Source organism: Alosa sapidissima, chromosome 23 (assembly GCF_018492685.1).
Source record: "Alosa sapidissima isolate fAloSap1 chromosome 23, fAloSap1.pri, whole genome shotgun sequence".
In the NCBI taxonomy this organism is placed as follows: Eukaryota; Metazoa; Chordata; class Actinopteri; order Clupeiformes; family Clupeidae; genus Alosa; species Alosa sapidissima.
In genome coordinates, this window is record NC_055979.1 from 4,382,568 (window position 1) to 4,399,902 (window position 17,335).

A 17,335-nucleotide genomic window follows, 5' to 3' on the forward strand; every position below is an offset into this window, starting at 1 on the left:
CACACATTAGTAATGATTCATATTAATCTCTGTTTTATTCTTGAGATGGCATGCCTGCCTTTTGTGGGTTGCTGCAAAAGTAGTGAAGTTGTTTACAGCAAGTTCTCAACCCATGCTTGTGTTGTTTGGTGGCTTGGTGCAAATTTGCACATCTTGCCTGAGGAAAGAAATATGGTTGGACCGAAACGTGTTATTCTTGCTGTAGGTTTACAACTCTTTGAGGAAAAAAAAGTTTCTTACTTGTTCCCAGAGAAAAACCTTTAAAGGCACAACTTTGAGCCATTTGAAGATGGAATTTGTTTTGATCCTTTGGGCGATCATCGTTCTAGCAAAGAGCCCTTAAAGAATCCTTTGTGCCGAGAAAGGGCTACACAGAACAGGAGAAATAGAGAAGGGTGTGTGTCCGACCGCTCCAGAGCTAATAACCGCTCAAGGTTCTTGTATGACTTGGAAAGGCTAGATTATTGGTTCGGTGCACCTTTAAGCTCAAGTTGAAGACCAGTCAGAACATTTTCTCTTCTTGTTGTGACACTAGTTCCAAATTCCAAACTCCACTAATGAGCAGTATGTGGCTGTTATTTTGCATCCATTATTAGCATCAAGAATGCCATATTTTGGACTGAATGAGGTGAGGGTGCCAGGACTAGATGCCCTGTTAGCACTAGCCATCAGACCCGACTCTCACCCTTCCTTCTGTCAGTACAATGTCCTCCCATCCTTTAGTCTTGACAGAATGTATTATTCCCAAGTCGCCTGGCCTCATTGTCTCCTCAGCTTGTCGGGACACAAATTGAAATTGTTCTGCCATCTCGTAAATCTGCACGCCCTGGTTCCACGGCGCCTCGCCACTCAGATCATCTTCCAGGGTTTGTTTTTGTCAGCCACACTTTTTGCGTCTTTGAAGGCATGGCCACACATTTGTTTCCCAGCTCGGCCCGTTTAAATCATAAATGAGCTGTCTGTCAGCGCGGATCCCTCTCCTGTCTGCCTGTCTGTCTGTCTGTCTGTCTATCTGGACGGCTGGCTTTCTCCATCTCCGTGAACCCAAATGACTCTGAGTGTGTGTGTGTGTGAACATGTTTCCATTACTGTTTGGATCTGTAACTCTTCCTTTGTGTTCAGATCCAAATAAAGCAGTTATTGTTTGTTTGTGTGTGTGTGTGTGTGTGTGTGTGTGTGTGTGTGTGTGTGTGTGTGTGTGAGCTCGTGGCAGTTTCATCAGCTGCTTTAGACTTAGGCCAACTGGATTTGCTGATTAGCTTTCCCCTGAAACACAGTGGAACATGGAGAGCATGGCTGGAACACGTCAAGATCCACTAGCTGGAATTACCAGCTCTCATATATATATTTGACCTGGTCTTGGTGACCACCACCTGGGGTCAGTGAGAGGCCAGGGTGTTGAGATTAGAGTGCAGCTCACTCTCCATCTGCTGGGCTTAAGTCCAGGCTGGTTTGGAGGGCCGAGGAGATCTTCTCCCAGAGTCCAACACTAGTGATCCTCAGACCTTACACTAATATGGACCAGTCGAAGATGGTGTAGTAATTCAGACTGTATGTGTGCAGTGCATAGTGTGGTCTTTCAGGGGACCCTCCTTGCAGGCTACTCTGAAATGTTCAGGTCAGGCATGCGAGAACCCCTGCAGGTTCTTCTTTCTCTTTGTTTTCCCACAGGAGAGATGAAGCGCTTCATTTAAAGATGGGGGAGCATTGAGAGTAAGTGGAGGGGTCTGAATAAGTCCACAGCCTGTCCTGCATAGTGAAATGATTTGCTACTTTGATTCAACTTGTCTATATCGCTTGTGATTCTTGTTGTAATTCTGTGCCAGACGATAGTTCATAATGTTAATATGTCTGCAAGAAGTTCTGAAAAAGTTACATTAGATTGTTGTAATTGAAGTTATTGAAGTTTGCACATCTGGGATCCTGAGTACTGTGAAGCTCGTGCAGATGCTTTGCCACTCTTGTGCTCTCAGAGCTTCAGTGAGAGGAGTCTGCAGGTGTGTGTGTGTATTTGTGTACGAGAAAGAGAGAGAGTGAGTAAGAATGTGTGTAGGTGAGACACACTGCAGTTCTGCAATCTCAGAGTCCCCCCACCCCCACCCACATTTTGTGTGTGTGTGTGTGTGTGTGTGTGTGTGTGTCTCCCAGATGCTTAATTGGCTCTGCCTGTCACTTGTGATCTGTCATAACCTGCTGATCCTTTAACCTACGAGTGAAAAGTCTCACTGACCTGTGTGTGTGTGTGTGCGTGTGTATAAAGGACAGTGGATTGATAAACCAGCTCTTTGGCAGCCAGCCCATGTGTGTTTCTATCCTACTGCAGCAGCAGCGGCTCCTCCGTGTCTCACTGACCGGCGTGTGTGTGTGTGTGTGTGTGTCTGCCTGTCTCTGTCACGTGAACAAGGCTCCCTTATGCCTTTAACAGAGTGAAGCAGAATGTCTGTCGCCCCATACTAAGCTCGTCTCTCCACATGCACACATTGACACACACACACACACACACACATGTGTACGCACACAATGAAACACACTCCCTCATAGATATACAGACAGACCCACACACACAGACACACCAGTTTTCCCTGGCCTTTAACGAGGCAGGGGCTCGGTGTGTGCTGGAAAAGTGCTCAGTTCGGACCCAAATGAAAGTATGGACGTTTCGGCACCTGGAGTTTGTCAGTGTGTAAATGTGTGCCGTCGTTTCCCCTGGTGGAGTCACAGTCTGGGTGCTGAGAGACATTCTTTCACACAAATACACACACACACACACACACACACACACACACACACACACACACACACACACAGTGAGGTGAGACGTGCAACTGCTGGTTTCTCCACACCACATACACCACCACACCAATACTATAGTAGTGTCACATCACACTCACACACGCACACACCTTCATACGTCACGTACGTCAAGTCACGCCATACTACACCATTGCTACACCACACACACACACACACACACACACACACACACACACCATAGACGCTCACACACACCTTTTTCAGCCACACACCACCTGCACATAACACGTTTCGTCGTAGACCCTCGCACATGCATCCCACACTACACCACAACACACACACACACACACACTAGTGCGAATCTCAAAGGTGGGCTTAGCTGAGGTGAGAGGAGCCTCAACCAGGGATGTGGTGGTAGATGTAGCAGTACATTCAACAGCCAAATGCTAGTGAATGGATTGACACAAAGTTATGTGTTTACAGCAGGTATGTGCATGACGAGGTAAGATGCCTTATATCAAAGTGGTGTGAGCTTTGTGTGTGTGTTTGTGCCTCGACACTTGAGGTGTGTAGTGTGTGTGTGTGTATGTTGAGGTATGTTGTGTGTGTATCTGTGCATTGAGATGTATATGTGTTTCTGGCTGGGTAAGAGTTAAGCCCTGTGGTCCAGACTGAGGAGAGAGATTGGTGAGCAGCCAGTCACTTTGTGTGGGTTCTTTATGAGAACTAAATCATGCAGAGCTCCCCTGCTCACCCTTAGTTGAATCGTCTCAATGAGCGACAGTCGCTGGCAGGCCTTGGGGGCTGTGAGTGACGAAAAGCTTTTCCTCTCAAAGCGCCCCCCTCTCCTTCATTCTCTCTCTCTCTGTCTGTGTGTCTCTCTCTCTCTTCCAAAATGTATATGTCAGATACCTCTAGTCTCCACATCCAAACCCACTTCTCTCTGTCTCTCTATTCTTTTAGTTCTTTCCTGTTTTTTTTTTTCTGTGTGAAATGACAATCCCATCTCCACTGGCAGGTGGGGTGGGGGACGGCTGAATGGCTGTCATTGTGCTGGAGGATGTGTGTCTTTGTGTGTGTGTCCGTGTGTGTGTGTGTGTGTGTGTTTGTGTGTGTGTGTCCCTGTGTGTGTGTGTGTGTGTCCGTGTGTGTCCGTGTCCGTGTGTGTGTCTGTGTGTGTGTGTGTGTGTGAGTGAGTATGTGTGTGTCTGGATCTGTCTTTCTCTCTCTGTGTGTGTGTGTGTGTCTGTGTCTGTGCCTGCATGCCCCTGGCTGTCAGATCAGAAGGAGCGAGGGAGAGGGAGACTGTGAGCGTGCTCTGGCTCCCCTTCAAAGCTGCTGGGCTCATTAAGAAAGCGACAGGGCCGCGCTTCCTCCCGTCCCACAAGGCCTCTCTGTGCTGTGTATTGTTTTCCTTTGGGCTGCTAAATAAAAACACCCCGGCTGCCCCCACACCTACTGCGCCACTTTTCCCTCATTGTGCAAGTGAAGGGCGGCAGAGCTTCCAGAGTATTTCGGGCTCTGGGCGGTTTGCTAGTGTTACTTGTCCGCAGCGAGAAAGAGGCCGAACGCGTTCCTCTATATATAGAGGAACTTGTTTGCATTTCTTTCATGACTTCAAACGGATTTTTTTTTTTTTTGCAACTTAAATGCGTCTGCAACCTGTTTTGTTGTTGACACAAAGAGTTGACTCTCCTGCTGCCTAACGACAGGCTCTGGTGGAGGTTTGGGTTTGGGTACGCATAGGGAGTGGGGCGAGTGCTCCAAAGGCAAGTTGAAACGGTGGTCTACCACAGGCTCCGCAGCCCCCATTGACCTCGTTTTGTTGGGGGTTTTCGGCTTTTTAAGCACGCCATTATTCCTCCGAGTTGTCTCGCTCGCTGTCATGACTGTGCACGCAGCGCGTGCGTAAGCAAAGCCGCGCCGCGGAAAACAAAAAGACGCTTCATGGCAGCGGCGACGTCGCGGCAGGAATTCGCCCCGGCCCCTGAGGAGAGAATGAACAGGTGTTCTCCGGCGTTCCGTCACGTCGGCCTGTCCCCCTGCTCGCCCGGCGGCGGGGGCCCATTGTTTTGCCGTTGCCAGGGATACGCGGCCTTGTTTTGCCGATGCTAGCGTGTCGAGGCAGGCAAAATGATAACTTGCGGAGTCCTACAGAATACGTGGAGCCTCCGCGAGCTCTTCCAGCCAGCGGTCACTGCATGAAAGCCTGAAAAGAGGCTCTCCTCTGTGTCCTGGGTAGCTTTTTAGAAAGTTATGAAGCCGGTGAAACATGGTGACCTTGCATCGAAGCCGGAAGATTTAGGAGCAGATTTTATTTTAAGGAGTGTTTTTGCAATCCTGCCCCCAGGGGTGTACGCTCCGCAGCCACTCAATCACCAAGGCCTGCCTTGCCAAGTTAACCAGGGGCTTCATAATTCAGCATAATCTGATGAGTTCAATCAATAAGTTGGAGGCAGCGGCCCACTGAAACGTGCAGGGAAACGTGCGTCCACGTGAGTCGAACTGGGACACGGTGTGTTTTTCAAGAATGCTTTTGTGCAGAGAGCGTTTCTTTTATGTGCATTGCCTTGTTATGCCTGTCAGATACATGAATCAAACTTGACATTGTGTCAGGCGGGATTGCGTGGTTCAATTAGACATGACTACTGGCCGTAAACCTGATAGGCCTGTGCGTGCCATCGCCTCGTCTCACAGCGGAGGTGCCCTGCAGGGCTTGGTCAAAGGGTTGAGGGACCTCTCGCAAACCTGCTGGAGAGAGTGGCGAGCCCTTGTTCATTTCCCAGTTCCATTACCATAGGCCATTTCCACAGGTGAACTAGACGCCTCAGGAAATGAGCAAGGATGAAGTTGTTTTTTGGAATTATGTGTTTTCAAAGCGATCAGATAGTGACAGAGGTCAAAGTGGGGTTGCTTAGGAACTAGAGATGACACACTCCACGGGGGGTCTTTGAGGGGGCAACGTGTTTGTGATGTTGCCATAGCTACAGCCCTGTTTGCCAGCTGAACTGGGGCTCCCCAGCTGAGACGGACTCTAATGCAGAGGTGTAAAACTCAAGAGTTCAGAAATGAAACATCCCACCATGTATTGGTTCTACCAGTACTCTTCACAGGTGAAATCACTAATAAGCTGATCTCCCTGGATGAAGACAGAGATCATCTGAAAAGGAACATCTCTATCTTTGGGAGAAAAAGCATAACAGCAGTGGGGTCTTGACTTGCAGGGTTTTTTTTTAAATGGAATCCTATGTGAGTAGTGGCTAAGTTAGAAGCTAGAATAAAGTCATATTTTGTGAATGCAGTTGGGTCCCTTCCAATTAGACGACCACTGTTAAGATCTTTGACATCTTAATCACAGCCTAGTACATTAGTCTTACACGTGACCCAAGCTAAAGTTAGTCATTGTATTCTTGTCAATGGGAAAACTGATGAAGAGTTTTGCTAATTAGAATGTAGTTTAGTGAATAGTTGGAACAAATATGTGGTCTGACTTTTAGTTTCTGAAGTTCATGACTTGCTCTAACAGAGGTGTCCTCATCGTTAGGGAGTTCTCCATTGCCACTCTCCATGAGTTCCAATTTAGTTTCTTTGAGGGTTGTGTGTGTGGGGGGGTGGTTAAAGTTTCTGTGGTGTGTGTTTCTACAGATAAAAATTGCAGAGAGTACGGCACATTGCAAAATCGAACTAAATGGAATTCTCTGGCAGCTGGCTTGCTCGGCCCAGTGGTCGTATGGTGAAGCCAGATGAAGATGTGGGTTGAGGCAGCGTGCAGTCGCTGGGTTTTTCAGCGAGGCCTCCGGGAGGTCAGAGGGCTTCGTGGGACGCCTCAGTCTCTCACCACACAGGGATGTGGGGCCCAAGCACCAGGCCTCAGCCTGCTAGCACGGAGGGAGTCAGAGAGAGAGACGGAAAGAGAAGGAAGAGGGAGAGAGAAAAGGAAGAGAGAGTGAAGAAAGGAAGGGGGGGGGAGAGAGAATGAGAGATGAGGGGGAGAGAAAGAGAGAGAGGGGGGGGAGACAGGGATAGGAAAGGAAGAAAGAGAAAGGAAAGAGAGAGAGGGGGGGAGACAGGGATAGGAAAGGAAGAAAGAGAAAGGAAAGAGAGAGAGGGGGGGAGACAGGGATAGGAAAGGAAGAAAGAGAAAGGAAAGAGAGAGAGACAGATAGTGAGATGAGTAATAAGTGGGAGTGAGAGACAATGAGTAAAGAGAGATGGGGGGGTTGAAAGAGAGAGAGAGAGAGAGAGACAGAATGATGAGAGAGAAAGCAAGAAAGAAAGGCCTGAATGAAAAAAAGAAGAAATGGAGAGAGAACGAGAGCAAGTGAGTGCGTGCTGGCTCACAGAAGCAGATGTGGCGAACAATAGCAGCCATTGTTGTGGCCGGCGAGTGCCTGAGGATGGTCTGGGCGCAGGGCCCAGTCTCCCGAGCGCTACCTGCGGCCCTGAGCGAGCCAGCGGAGCGGAGTGGAGAGGAGAGGAGAGGAGAGGAGAGGAGAGGAGCGGAGTGGAGTGGAGTGGAGTGGAGAGGAGAGGAGAGGAGCGGAGCGGAGTGGGGGGGCCCGGGACCAAAAGCCCTCCGCCGGCAGACCCTGTGAAAATATTATGATTTTCCCCCCGACGCGAAGATACCTGCTCCAGGGCTCGTGAGCCAGCTGAGTCCCAGTCATGTTAAAAGGAAGAGGGGTTGAGTTGTGTGTGTGTGTGGGGGGGGGGGGGGGGGACAGAGAGAGGAAGAGGCGGAGGACAAGGCTGATGAGGTCTTGTCTGTCCTCGGGGGTGTAGACTTCCTCCGGTGACTTCTCTCACCCCCTCTCCGGGGGGCAGGAGAGGTGCCAGACAGAGAGGACCTCACTCCCAGCTGGACTAGACTGGCTTGGGCTCGCTGCCATCCGCTATCGCCCCCTGCAGATGGGTCATGAGTAGGGCTGGGCGATAAAACGATAGCGATATGTATCGCAAGACATGTAACCGATATCAATAAAAAATACGTTAGATAGAACATTCGATAATTAAAAGCAACACACACCTCCCGCCTTACGTTGTCTATAAATAAATAGGCTAAATATAGCTTGCATTGTAGTATGTGCAACTCTACCAGAGTAGGCGATAGAAGTAGGCCTACCTCAACACAGACTCTCAGTGAGTCCTTGCACTGTGCACTCTCTCTCTGTCTCTCCCTCTCAACAGGCGCATCCCTCCTCAGCATGCACATGTAATCCAAACATTCACAATCGTGCAAGACACTGGCTAAATTGCTATTAAATTCGGTTAGCATCATTAGCACGCTGCACGAATTTGTTCAAAACTTTTGCATTCAAATTGACTGCTAAATTCTAATAATCCCAACGCGATGCAAATGGAAAAGTATTTTCCAAGACTCAACGGGCCTGTCCCAAGGAGAAAAAGTATTCACGTGGGGAAACTGAACAGTCTAACCAGTAGACTATGATAAACTAGCAAATTAAGCTACTTTGTTTACAATATTTCCAGGCTTCAACCAGTGCTGCTTATCATTCAGACTTAAGTGCACATTTATTTTATGTGAGGTTTTTTCATGATTATGTTGCTATTTCCCCTGTTGCTATTTTCCCTGTTTGCTTTGATTGATAACTGTGGTGATTAAAATCAGAGGACAGTTTAAAATAAAAGTGTTTTAAATTGAACTTTTTTTCCCCTTCTGGTCCTTATCTGAAATAGATTTTTTTTAAAAATCAATAATTATTGATATCGACTGATATGAAATATTTATATCGTGATACAGTTTTCAGCCATATCGCCCAGCCCTAGTCATGAGGGTGCAGATGGTCAGCTTGGACTTGAGTTGTCAGTCTACAGTGTCTGAGCAAGCACTAGCTGAAGTGTTTGTCCAGCTGTACTGTAAGATTAGTCAAGTGTCTTGCCAGAAATAAATACCAAGGATAAGATAAGGTGCATTATACGTTCAGGATTAGAGACAATTCTCACAAAGAAATGTATACCATAACAACACCTATTGAAATATGTATTTATTTGTTTACAATGTTTAGACTAAATGAGTATAATACTCCTGCAAACATTCAGCACACTATAATGAAGGGGATGTTGTTAAGACAAAAATGTTTTTTTTTATGTGGACTCTAAACACTAACAAATGTTTTGTAGGAACTACAAATGATCATGTATCTAAATAACATCTCACATATCCTAATGATTGATCTGTTGGTCAAAAGTATAGTGTATAATTGCTATAACATTATTTCCTGTAGTTCTGGTCTGCTGCTTCTGTTTTTTTTTTTATCATAACTACCGAATCTGAAGTCCTTTAGACTAAACCCCCCTCTAAAAGTAACCATGGGGTGGGGGGTGTGTGAGGGGGCTGTTTTGAAGATCTCTCCCCAGTGTCTAGACAGGAGGAGCAGACAGGTCCCCACTGGAAAGTGCATCAGCGCTGAGCTGGTAGGGCCGGCCTCATAAATAACACGGCTTTACATTCACCTCCTCTTTCTCCACTTCACACTAGACAGACACAGATGAAGCAGTCCAGAAATGCGTTTTAATCCACGGACAGGGCTAAAAACCCAAACACATGCTCGAGGTGAAGAGGTGCAGATTTTGGGAATATATGTGGAGTCAGCATTTTGTCTCTTGCTCATAGTGATGTCAGTTGGTTTTTCTGCTGTGTCAGTGAGTTCATATAGAAAAGTATGCTTCTATCAGACACATTATAGAACACCGTACATCTGCAATAACAAGATCCATACCATAATCTCACAAACACATCTGGGGAGAACACCTTTTGGACAGTAACCATGATGAAGGGAACAGAGATGCTGGAGAATGTTTAATCACATGTTCATATTTTCACTGTATACTGGCTGCTAATAACGGGAGTTTCATAGATGTGACATAGCGTAGAAGCGACTGTGAGACTGTTATAAGAGTCACGGGTTGGCTTCGATGTGAGTGGTTGAAGTAGCACGGCTGAAAACAAGCGTAATTCAGATATCACACCCTAATACATACTCATTTTAGAGGCCTCGTCGCTAGAATTTACGACATGAAGGTACATAATACGTACAAAAGAGGAACATTTCTGACCTGGAGATAGCCATTAGGGGTGTGCACGGCGTGTCATCAGATCTGGACGTTGCCATATTGGAGATACTCGCCTCATTAGAAAGCATTATGCACTGAAGTAAATCCCTAACATCGTCAAGGAAAATGGTTAATTATTGCCATGTTTTAGGTTGTACCAACAGGTCAGACTGAGAAAAACATCTGGTGTAGTTATCGATTTCCAAAAGTTATTAAAAAACCAGGGAGAAAGGATAATAATTCCAGAAGTTATCAGAGGAAGGGGTGCACTTGTGGTTGAACTTGGTACTTCGTCTCCCTCACCCAACTCCTATGGATCTGCGCTGCCAATAAACCGTAATTTCTCGAAATATCGTGCCTTTTCTTGTGGTCCAAGTCCTGCCCTATGCCTTTGCATCTCTGCATTTTGATGAGCTTTCCTGTTGTTTAGACACGGCTACAATCACGTAAGATATCCAAAGTGCATAATACTCCATTGTACTTCATTCACTGAGTACCGCCAATATGGCCGCGCGTGCTGGGTTACCATGGTTACCAGCCAGAACGTGACGTCCCTGCAAACCCCTTATAGATATTAGAAAGCTAGATAGGGCTACATTGTCCATTGAGTTCAAATACAAATATGCAGGATATTCCATGAATTCAACTCTTCAACTTTCCAATCCTCTACCAATTTGCTGTGGCACTGTGCTATGCCGCCTAAAATACTTGCGTAGGCCTACACGAATTTAGAAATGCCATTTAGAAATGAGATCGATGCAGATCTGATGAGAAAAAAATAGGACTGTCTATCACCTTTTCTTTTCCTTTTTTTTAAGGCAACTACAAATATTAGGTCCGATGAATTAATGTGTGTGATGGTAAATGTTTAAAGACCTAATAGTGTCTCAATCAGTGACCGCTCAAGAAGATACGTCAGCCATGAGTTTCGCTTTGTTTATGTTGTAGCTACACGCTTGTCTCATTGGCCTGGGGCGTTTGCTTAAAAAAAAAAAAGAACACGTAGGCTGTGTTCTTTCCATGCATCAATGTAGACAATTTCTTGCAAACTCTTGTCAGGGGAGGTCATTCATTTTGGGTGTCGCTATGACTTGGCCTTAATGTATGTATGTAACGCTTAGGCCTTCAAATTTAACGACAGTAGGTTGCGAGTGTATGTTGACAAAAAATAACCATGCAATTAAGTAGGCCAACCAGAACCTCGCATATTAGTGTCATGATTTGTGTGTGTCTATTTGGCAAGGCCACTAGCTATCATGGATGCGTTGTTGCTAAAGCAGTGATCCTCACTATTTTTTTCACAAGAGCCACATTGGCAGTGCAAAATCAAAAGGAGAGCCACTTTTACGACAACATACTAAGTCACCTTTGCAAATGTGCATTTCTACATATAAATTGGACATCCCACAAAAAAAGAAATAACACAGCCAATACTGGGTAATGTTACACCTGCCGTTTGTCTGCTCGTCCCCTCTCCTGTGTCTTCGTGCTGATTTTTGTTCACTGTGTGTCTGTCCATCTGGTTTTTGAGCTCATTTCTGTCCCTTTTTTTATTATTAAAAACCGTCCATTTTGTGTTTCATGCTAGCGGAACTAACATCCCCTGCCTGTGCCTGCAAACGTGCGCTACGGTTAAGTTTTGTAAACAATTTACATTCCCTTGATATTCCCAAAAATGATTTCCCTCCAAAATTATTGGCTGTTACACCACATACAGTGGGTCCCATTTAGAAGTGGCCACTTCATTCGCGCTTTCCGTGATTCAAGCAGCTGCGTGAAATGTATTACAACTTATCGCCACGAGATGGCAGTTTAAGTCCATTGTAGCATTGCCGGTAAACAGGGCAGCGGATTGCATTCAAAGGCGTTGCAAGTGGCAGTGAGATACTGTAAGCAGAACGAAATAAAGATCACCTCGTTGAAGTCATACAGTAGACTAGGCTAAATCAGAGCCTAGCCTACCTTTGTTTTTATCAACCTGGGGCCAGAGATGATGGCCTTTGGCGAACAGTTTAGGCCTACTCAAAATGAGTAAAACCAAATTTGGCGAAATCTCACCAAAGCTGCCATGCGAGCCACCAGTCAATAGCTTGACGAGCCGCACAATGAGTAACACTGTGCTAAAGGAAGGCACATGTGTCATAAGTTAAAAAATAAATGGAGATGGGCGGCTGTTGGAAACGGGGGAGAACTACAAACTACGTTTATCTATGGCTGACCGTTTTTGCGCTCAGAAAGTTCTTTCATAGCGCAGCACGACCTGTCCCTCACCATATCGCAACCTCTTGTCAACCTTATACAATCTGATGCTGAAGACAAAAGCGCCCTCTCCAAATTGTCGTTATCAAATAAGCAGACCTCCTGCATGAGTACACACAGTATTGCTGCTCATTGGAAATCTGAGTTGTCTGTAAAACTCAAAATTACCACGTTTTCATTAAATGCGGATGAGGCAACAAATTGAAATATGAACAATATCTCGAATGTTCTGATTCATTACTTTGATGAGGAAATGGGAAGTCTTGCAAACTTGATTTTATAGATTTTACTTGGTGTTGAATTGCATATTAACAAGAAAAGAAAATCTCCCCTTTAAACACTTTTGGCCTGAAGTAATTAAATAAGAGTGTAAGTTAAAGCCCTTCTACAATATTGCTGCAGTAGAAAAGAACGGCAATGGCTTGTCAGCAATGGTCAGGGATGGTACTGAAATGTTGTTTTGTTCATCAGGAAAACTCTATCTCAATCAAAAACACTCTCAATTCGCCTTATTCACATGGCGGCCATTGGCGGCTAAAACGAGGCTACAGGGTACACAAACCATAGGATTGTTATGTTCTATGCATTCACCTGTAGGTGGCATTAATTATATAGTAAGTGTACCCTGTAGCCTCGTTTTGGTTTAAACTATGGCCGCCGTGTGAATAAGGCGAATACTCCCTTTACTTTGCTGTTTGCATCTTTTTGTACATTAAAAATCAATAGGTCGTGACCGCAAAAGGGGTGCTATCTCTTTAGATAGATATAAACAACGTATGACTTATGGCCTGAAAAAAGTTCAGTCAAACGATTTTTTTTTTTTCACTTTAATCCCTGGTTTCATAAATGAGGGCCAATAAGAATACAGAAATAAGATGCTATTACTCAGGCACATGCAAAAACTAAAACATTTTCTACATGTGTTGTTGGACACATTTGGACAAAGACCACATGAACTAAAAGAACTTAAACATGCTCACTAAGAAGGCCTCCCTACTGTATACTCTGACTTCTGTTTTCTCCAGTCTTCTAAGTTGTGCTTCCCCCACAGCGATGAGCTACGGAAGGAATCACGGCAGCTGAAGAAAGAACTTCAGGCCATCAAACAACGAAAAGAGGAGCGTGCCCAACCAAAGGAAGAAGAAGAACAAAGTAAGCACCTCCATTCATACATGAAGCCCCTCTCATCTCTATGGGTAGTGTATATGCATTGGGGTGTAGTAGCTGGTCAGATGTGCATTTTCCAAAAGCGCTTTTATCAAATGATAGAGAGCATATCATTTTGAGCACTCTCTTTTGGTTACCATGGAGGTTGCTGAATGACATGACTTGTATTCCAAGTTATTATTTCCAAGTTATGGAAGTGATTCATTATTGTAACCGCTGTCTAAGAGAATGAATAATGAGAAGCAGAATACATGTAAACAACTCTCCACTCAACACAACACTCCAGGGGAGAAGCCTTTGCTCTGCTCACTGAGAGGATTCGGCTGAGAAATGATCGTGACCTTAGAGTTCAGTGTGCAGGAGACCTTAAAGTCACCCCGGTCTGGCCTCCCACTCCCGCATGTCTGCAGCCGTCTGAACAGCGTCGCTCCTGGTCCTCTCCCTCCAACCCCCCTGCCCCCCCCCCCCCCCCCCCCCCCTCCAGCCTCCTCCAGCCCCTTGCTTCAGGGGTCTTTGGGGGATATGATTTCCAGAGTATTTCCACACCAAAGCCCCCGCGCCGCCTGACAGACACAGTCTCCTCTCTGTCTGTCGGGGGGTTGCGTGGGGCGGCAGCAGCAGCAGTGGCAGTGCAGGCTGACTCCCCACCACGGAGGTGCTGCTCACTCGACCTCAATGTGTGTCCTGCCCGGGTCGGTTCATCTGAGGGCAGCAGGCCCTTTGAAGCCTGCTCTCATTACCCAGTGGCAACCTGTGGGATGGGAGGGGGTTGGATGTGGGTGGGGAGCCCCCGCCGGCCGTGCTGAGCCGAGGTGTTCAGGGGGAAGAGGAACAGTTCGGGGGTGGGGTGGGGGTGGGGTTGCTGCAGATTGGGGCCGGGGGTGGGGGTCCAGCCTAGAGGAGAACAGAGCACTGAGAGCAGGGAAGGGGCGAGGAGGGGGGGGGGGCAGTTCCAATTTCAGGTCCTGTAATGTCATGAGTGGTTGTATGTGTGAAGTACATGAGTACTAATGCCACCATCACCTCCTGCATGCCACTTGGATAAGGGGAGGTGGGGACAGAAGGGTGGTGGGAATGTTTGATCTGGCAAGTAAGTGGACTCCGAGGAAGAACTTCAGAATAGTATAGTATATATAGATACTTCAATATATAAGCAATAATATACACATTTGGTGCATGCCTCTGCTCAAAGGTTCAAAGTCTCAAAGGATTCTGTGAAAATGGATCTTTCCAGGTTTTTGCCTTACTTTCCTCCCAGCAGGGCTGACCCCTGCACACAGCGGCTGACCTTTGCCCCCGCTACGCCGAGAAGCTGCTGTACATCACTGCCGTCATGTTCAAGGTCCATAAGAGGTCAAGTCCTTCGGCCTTAGCACAAGCAGAGCATGGAATTCATTATTTTGTTGACACAGTGGCCCTGCTCTTTAAGACCGGGAAGGATTGCTCCGACGCGCTCCGACGCTGTTATTTGCCTATATATCAGCGAGGGCCTTGGTGGCGGATGGGGGATGTCATTTAAGATGGAATATGGTCAGCTGATCATTCCGCTCATTCTTAGCTGACATAGAAATGAGTCTGGTGATGTGTTTTCTTTATGGCGTGCGGTCGGAGCCACACACCACTTTTTAATATCCTCATCATGCTTTCTCTTTATTAGGATCAATCAGGGTTAAGACTGGAGAGCTGAGGAGAGTATCTTCTTCCTCCTCAACCCTGATTTTGATGAGAATTAATAAACACTTAGGTTCTGCGGGAAATTAATAGTATACAAATTTTATAATCTGGAGGACGTTTTTATTAGGCTAATAGTCCCATATTTTACTCGTTTTTGTGCATTTTTTGGCTTTAGAGCTATTTCTGAAAAGAGTTCTCTCGTGGATTGCGCACCAAAATACACAGTCAACATTCTTTGCATTCTTGTGGAGAGAATGGCCGGTTACTTTTTTTATCTTCCAGAAATTCTGCCAAAGTAGAATTGAGGAGGTTTTTTAAACTGGCTAGTATGTTTACAAAGCTCAATGTTTTGGAAAGTCTTTTGGTGGACGAGTGAGAGAAAAAATGCTGGTTTATAACAAAAAGAGAGAGAAGACACATCAAGCTTTTCCAAGAATACTATTGATATACACACACACAGTGTTCTTTACTTCTATGAATCAGAATAAAAAAGACATTTAAAAATATGTGAGAATTCGAATTCAGGTCAGCAAGGCAAAGAGCTGCTGCCATTCTAATCAGTGGTGTCTTGTTTAGATGTAGTCCTGTTTTTAGAGCACAACTTTAAAGCATTCTGCATCATTTCTAAGCCCTTAATTACTGCTCTTCTTAAAGTAATTTCCAAGTACTGTATATACGTACTTAGTGAGTACAAAGATCTGTATAAGAGATGTACTGACAGACTTTCATTGTACTCTGTGTTAACATCGTGTTAAGTAAACAGTTTAGTCTCGAACACTTACTGAGATGGACAGTTAAGATACTTTGCTAATGTACAGAGATGGGTAGTTTAGTCTGTAGTTTATGCATATAGCTCTCTCCTGCAGTGTCACTACCTCTCTTTATCCTACATGTAGAACAAACACACACTGCATGAGGGAGCTCATTTGAAGGCACTGTCAAGCGTCCGCTCTGACTTCAGGCCTTCAGCGAGCTAAAAGAGACATTTGTACCTTTTTTTCGGAGTAATGCCCTTCGACAGACATCTCTTCAGCTTTTCAAGACATAAATTATAGCATGTTCGTCTCGTCTGGTTTTCTCTTTCTTGGCATGGGCCTGCCCAGCCGGAGCCAAAAATAAGAGAGACATGCTAAAAACATGGTCCGACTGGGCTGCCCACCCCGAATGAGGTGGCAGCTTTCCTCCTCACCAGGCCAGAGTTATTTATACAGGTTTGCGCTCGAGTGCTCGCGGTGTTTTATTTCAATGGCGCCTTGTCAGTCAGGCGATGGGAGTCGATGGAGGTGGGGGGGGGGGGGGGTGCGGATGGTCTGAAGTTATATTTGAAAAGTTCATTGACTTGTGATTGAATGTTTTTGTAGATGAAGGGTTTGACTTTTTTTTTTGTAATAGTCATCCGCTAAGGATCTGCTTTTTGCCTCAGGGGGAGAAAAGAAAATCACAATGCTGGATGGTACTAGACAAAGAGCCCTTTAGAAAGGATGCTCTGTACTTTTAAGATCATTGTGTTAGTCATTTTTAGGATGAACTTCCTCATCCTAAATGAGTGTTCTATCAACAGACTGCTGTGTTCAACCAATAAATTAACCCTAATGGTATGTCCACCTGGTAAATCAACTTTGAATGGCCTTCCAAATTGGGGTAGTCTTTGCATGTAGTATTGAAATAATCAGTTTCAATTAAATGATGTGCAGGTTTAAATCACTCAGAGGTCTTTCTGAGTTTTTTCCTCAAGCCAGCTGATTTGGAGTGAAGATCCTAGCATGAAGAGATTGAATAGAAATAAGGGAAATGTTCTTGTGCGTGGATGGGTTCAGTGGACCTTTTGTTTTTTTGGACACATTTTTCGCTTCCTTGGGTCTTGTAAGCACACGTTGGGGTTTGCTTTGGCTCGTTTGCCTCGGAGTCCACAGAGCCCTTCCCGTGTGTCCCACATTCTCCTGCAGGGGAAGGGGAAGGTGCTCCGCTCCGAGGCTGATTTACCACTCCTGGATCCCAGCAGGCATTTCACCCTCGTTCATTCACTCTCTCCTTTCGTTCACTCGTTTGCCTGGCCACTCTCAGGCGCATCGTGATGGATCGAGTCAGCAGCGTGTCAGTAGGCCAGCACATCTGACGCCTGTGTTGATCGATGGGGAACAGCTCCTTGGCTTTGCTGCCTCTCACCCTTTGCTCAGGCACTCCCCACTCCTCTCCCACACTTGAGGAGAGAGAGAGAGAGAAAGAGAGAGAGAAGAGATAAGGGAGAGGGAAAAAAGGTGAGGTGATTAAGAGGGAAGATGCAGTGATGGTGTGCGTGTGTGTGTGTATGTGTGTACACACACGTGTGTGTACACGTGTGTCTGTGCTGTAGTCGCTCACAACCTGCGTTGCCACAACACGGTGTGTGTGATTTGTTGCCTTCACT

At 46.0% G+C, this 17,335-nt stretch overlaps 1 protein-coding gene across 1 annotated transcript in view; it reads left to right on the plus strand.

The window, feature by feature from the left end:
- The window catches only part of cwc27 (CWC27 spliceosome associated cyclophilin), a 36,979-nt gene that overhangs the window by 7,185 nt on the left and 12,459 nt on the right, over window positions 1-17,335 (plus strand). The window contains exon 11 of the mRNA XM_042081581.1: window positions 13,139-13,239. Within this exon, the coding sequence (XP_041937515.1) occupies window positions 13,139-13,239 (101 nt within the window). The remainder of the gene's footprint in view (window positions 1-13,138; window positions 13,240-17,335) is intronic.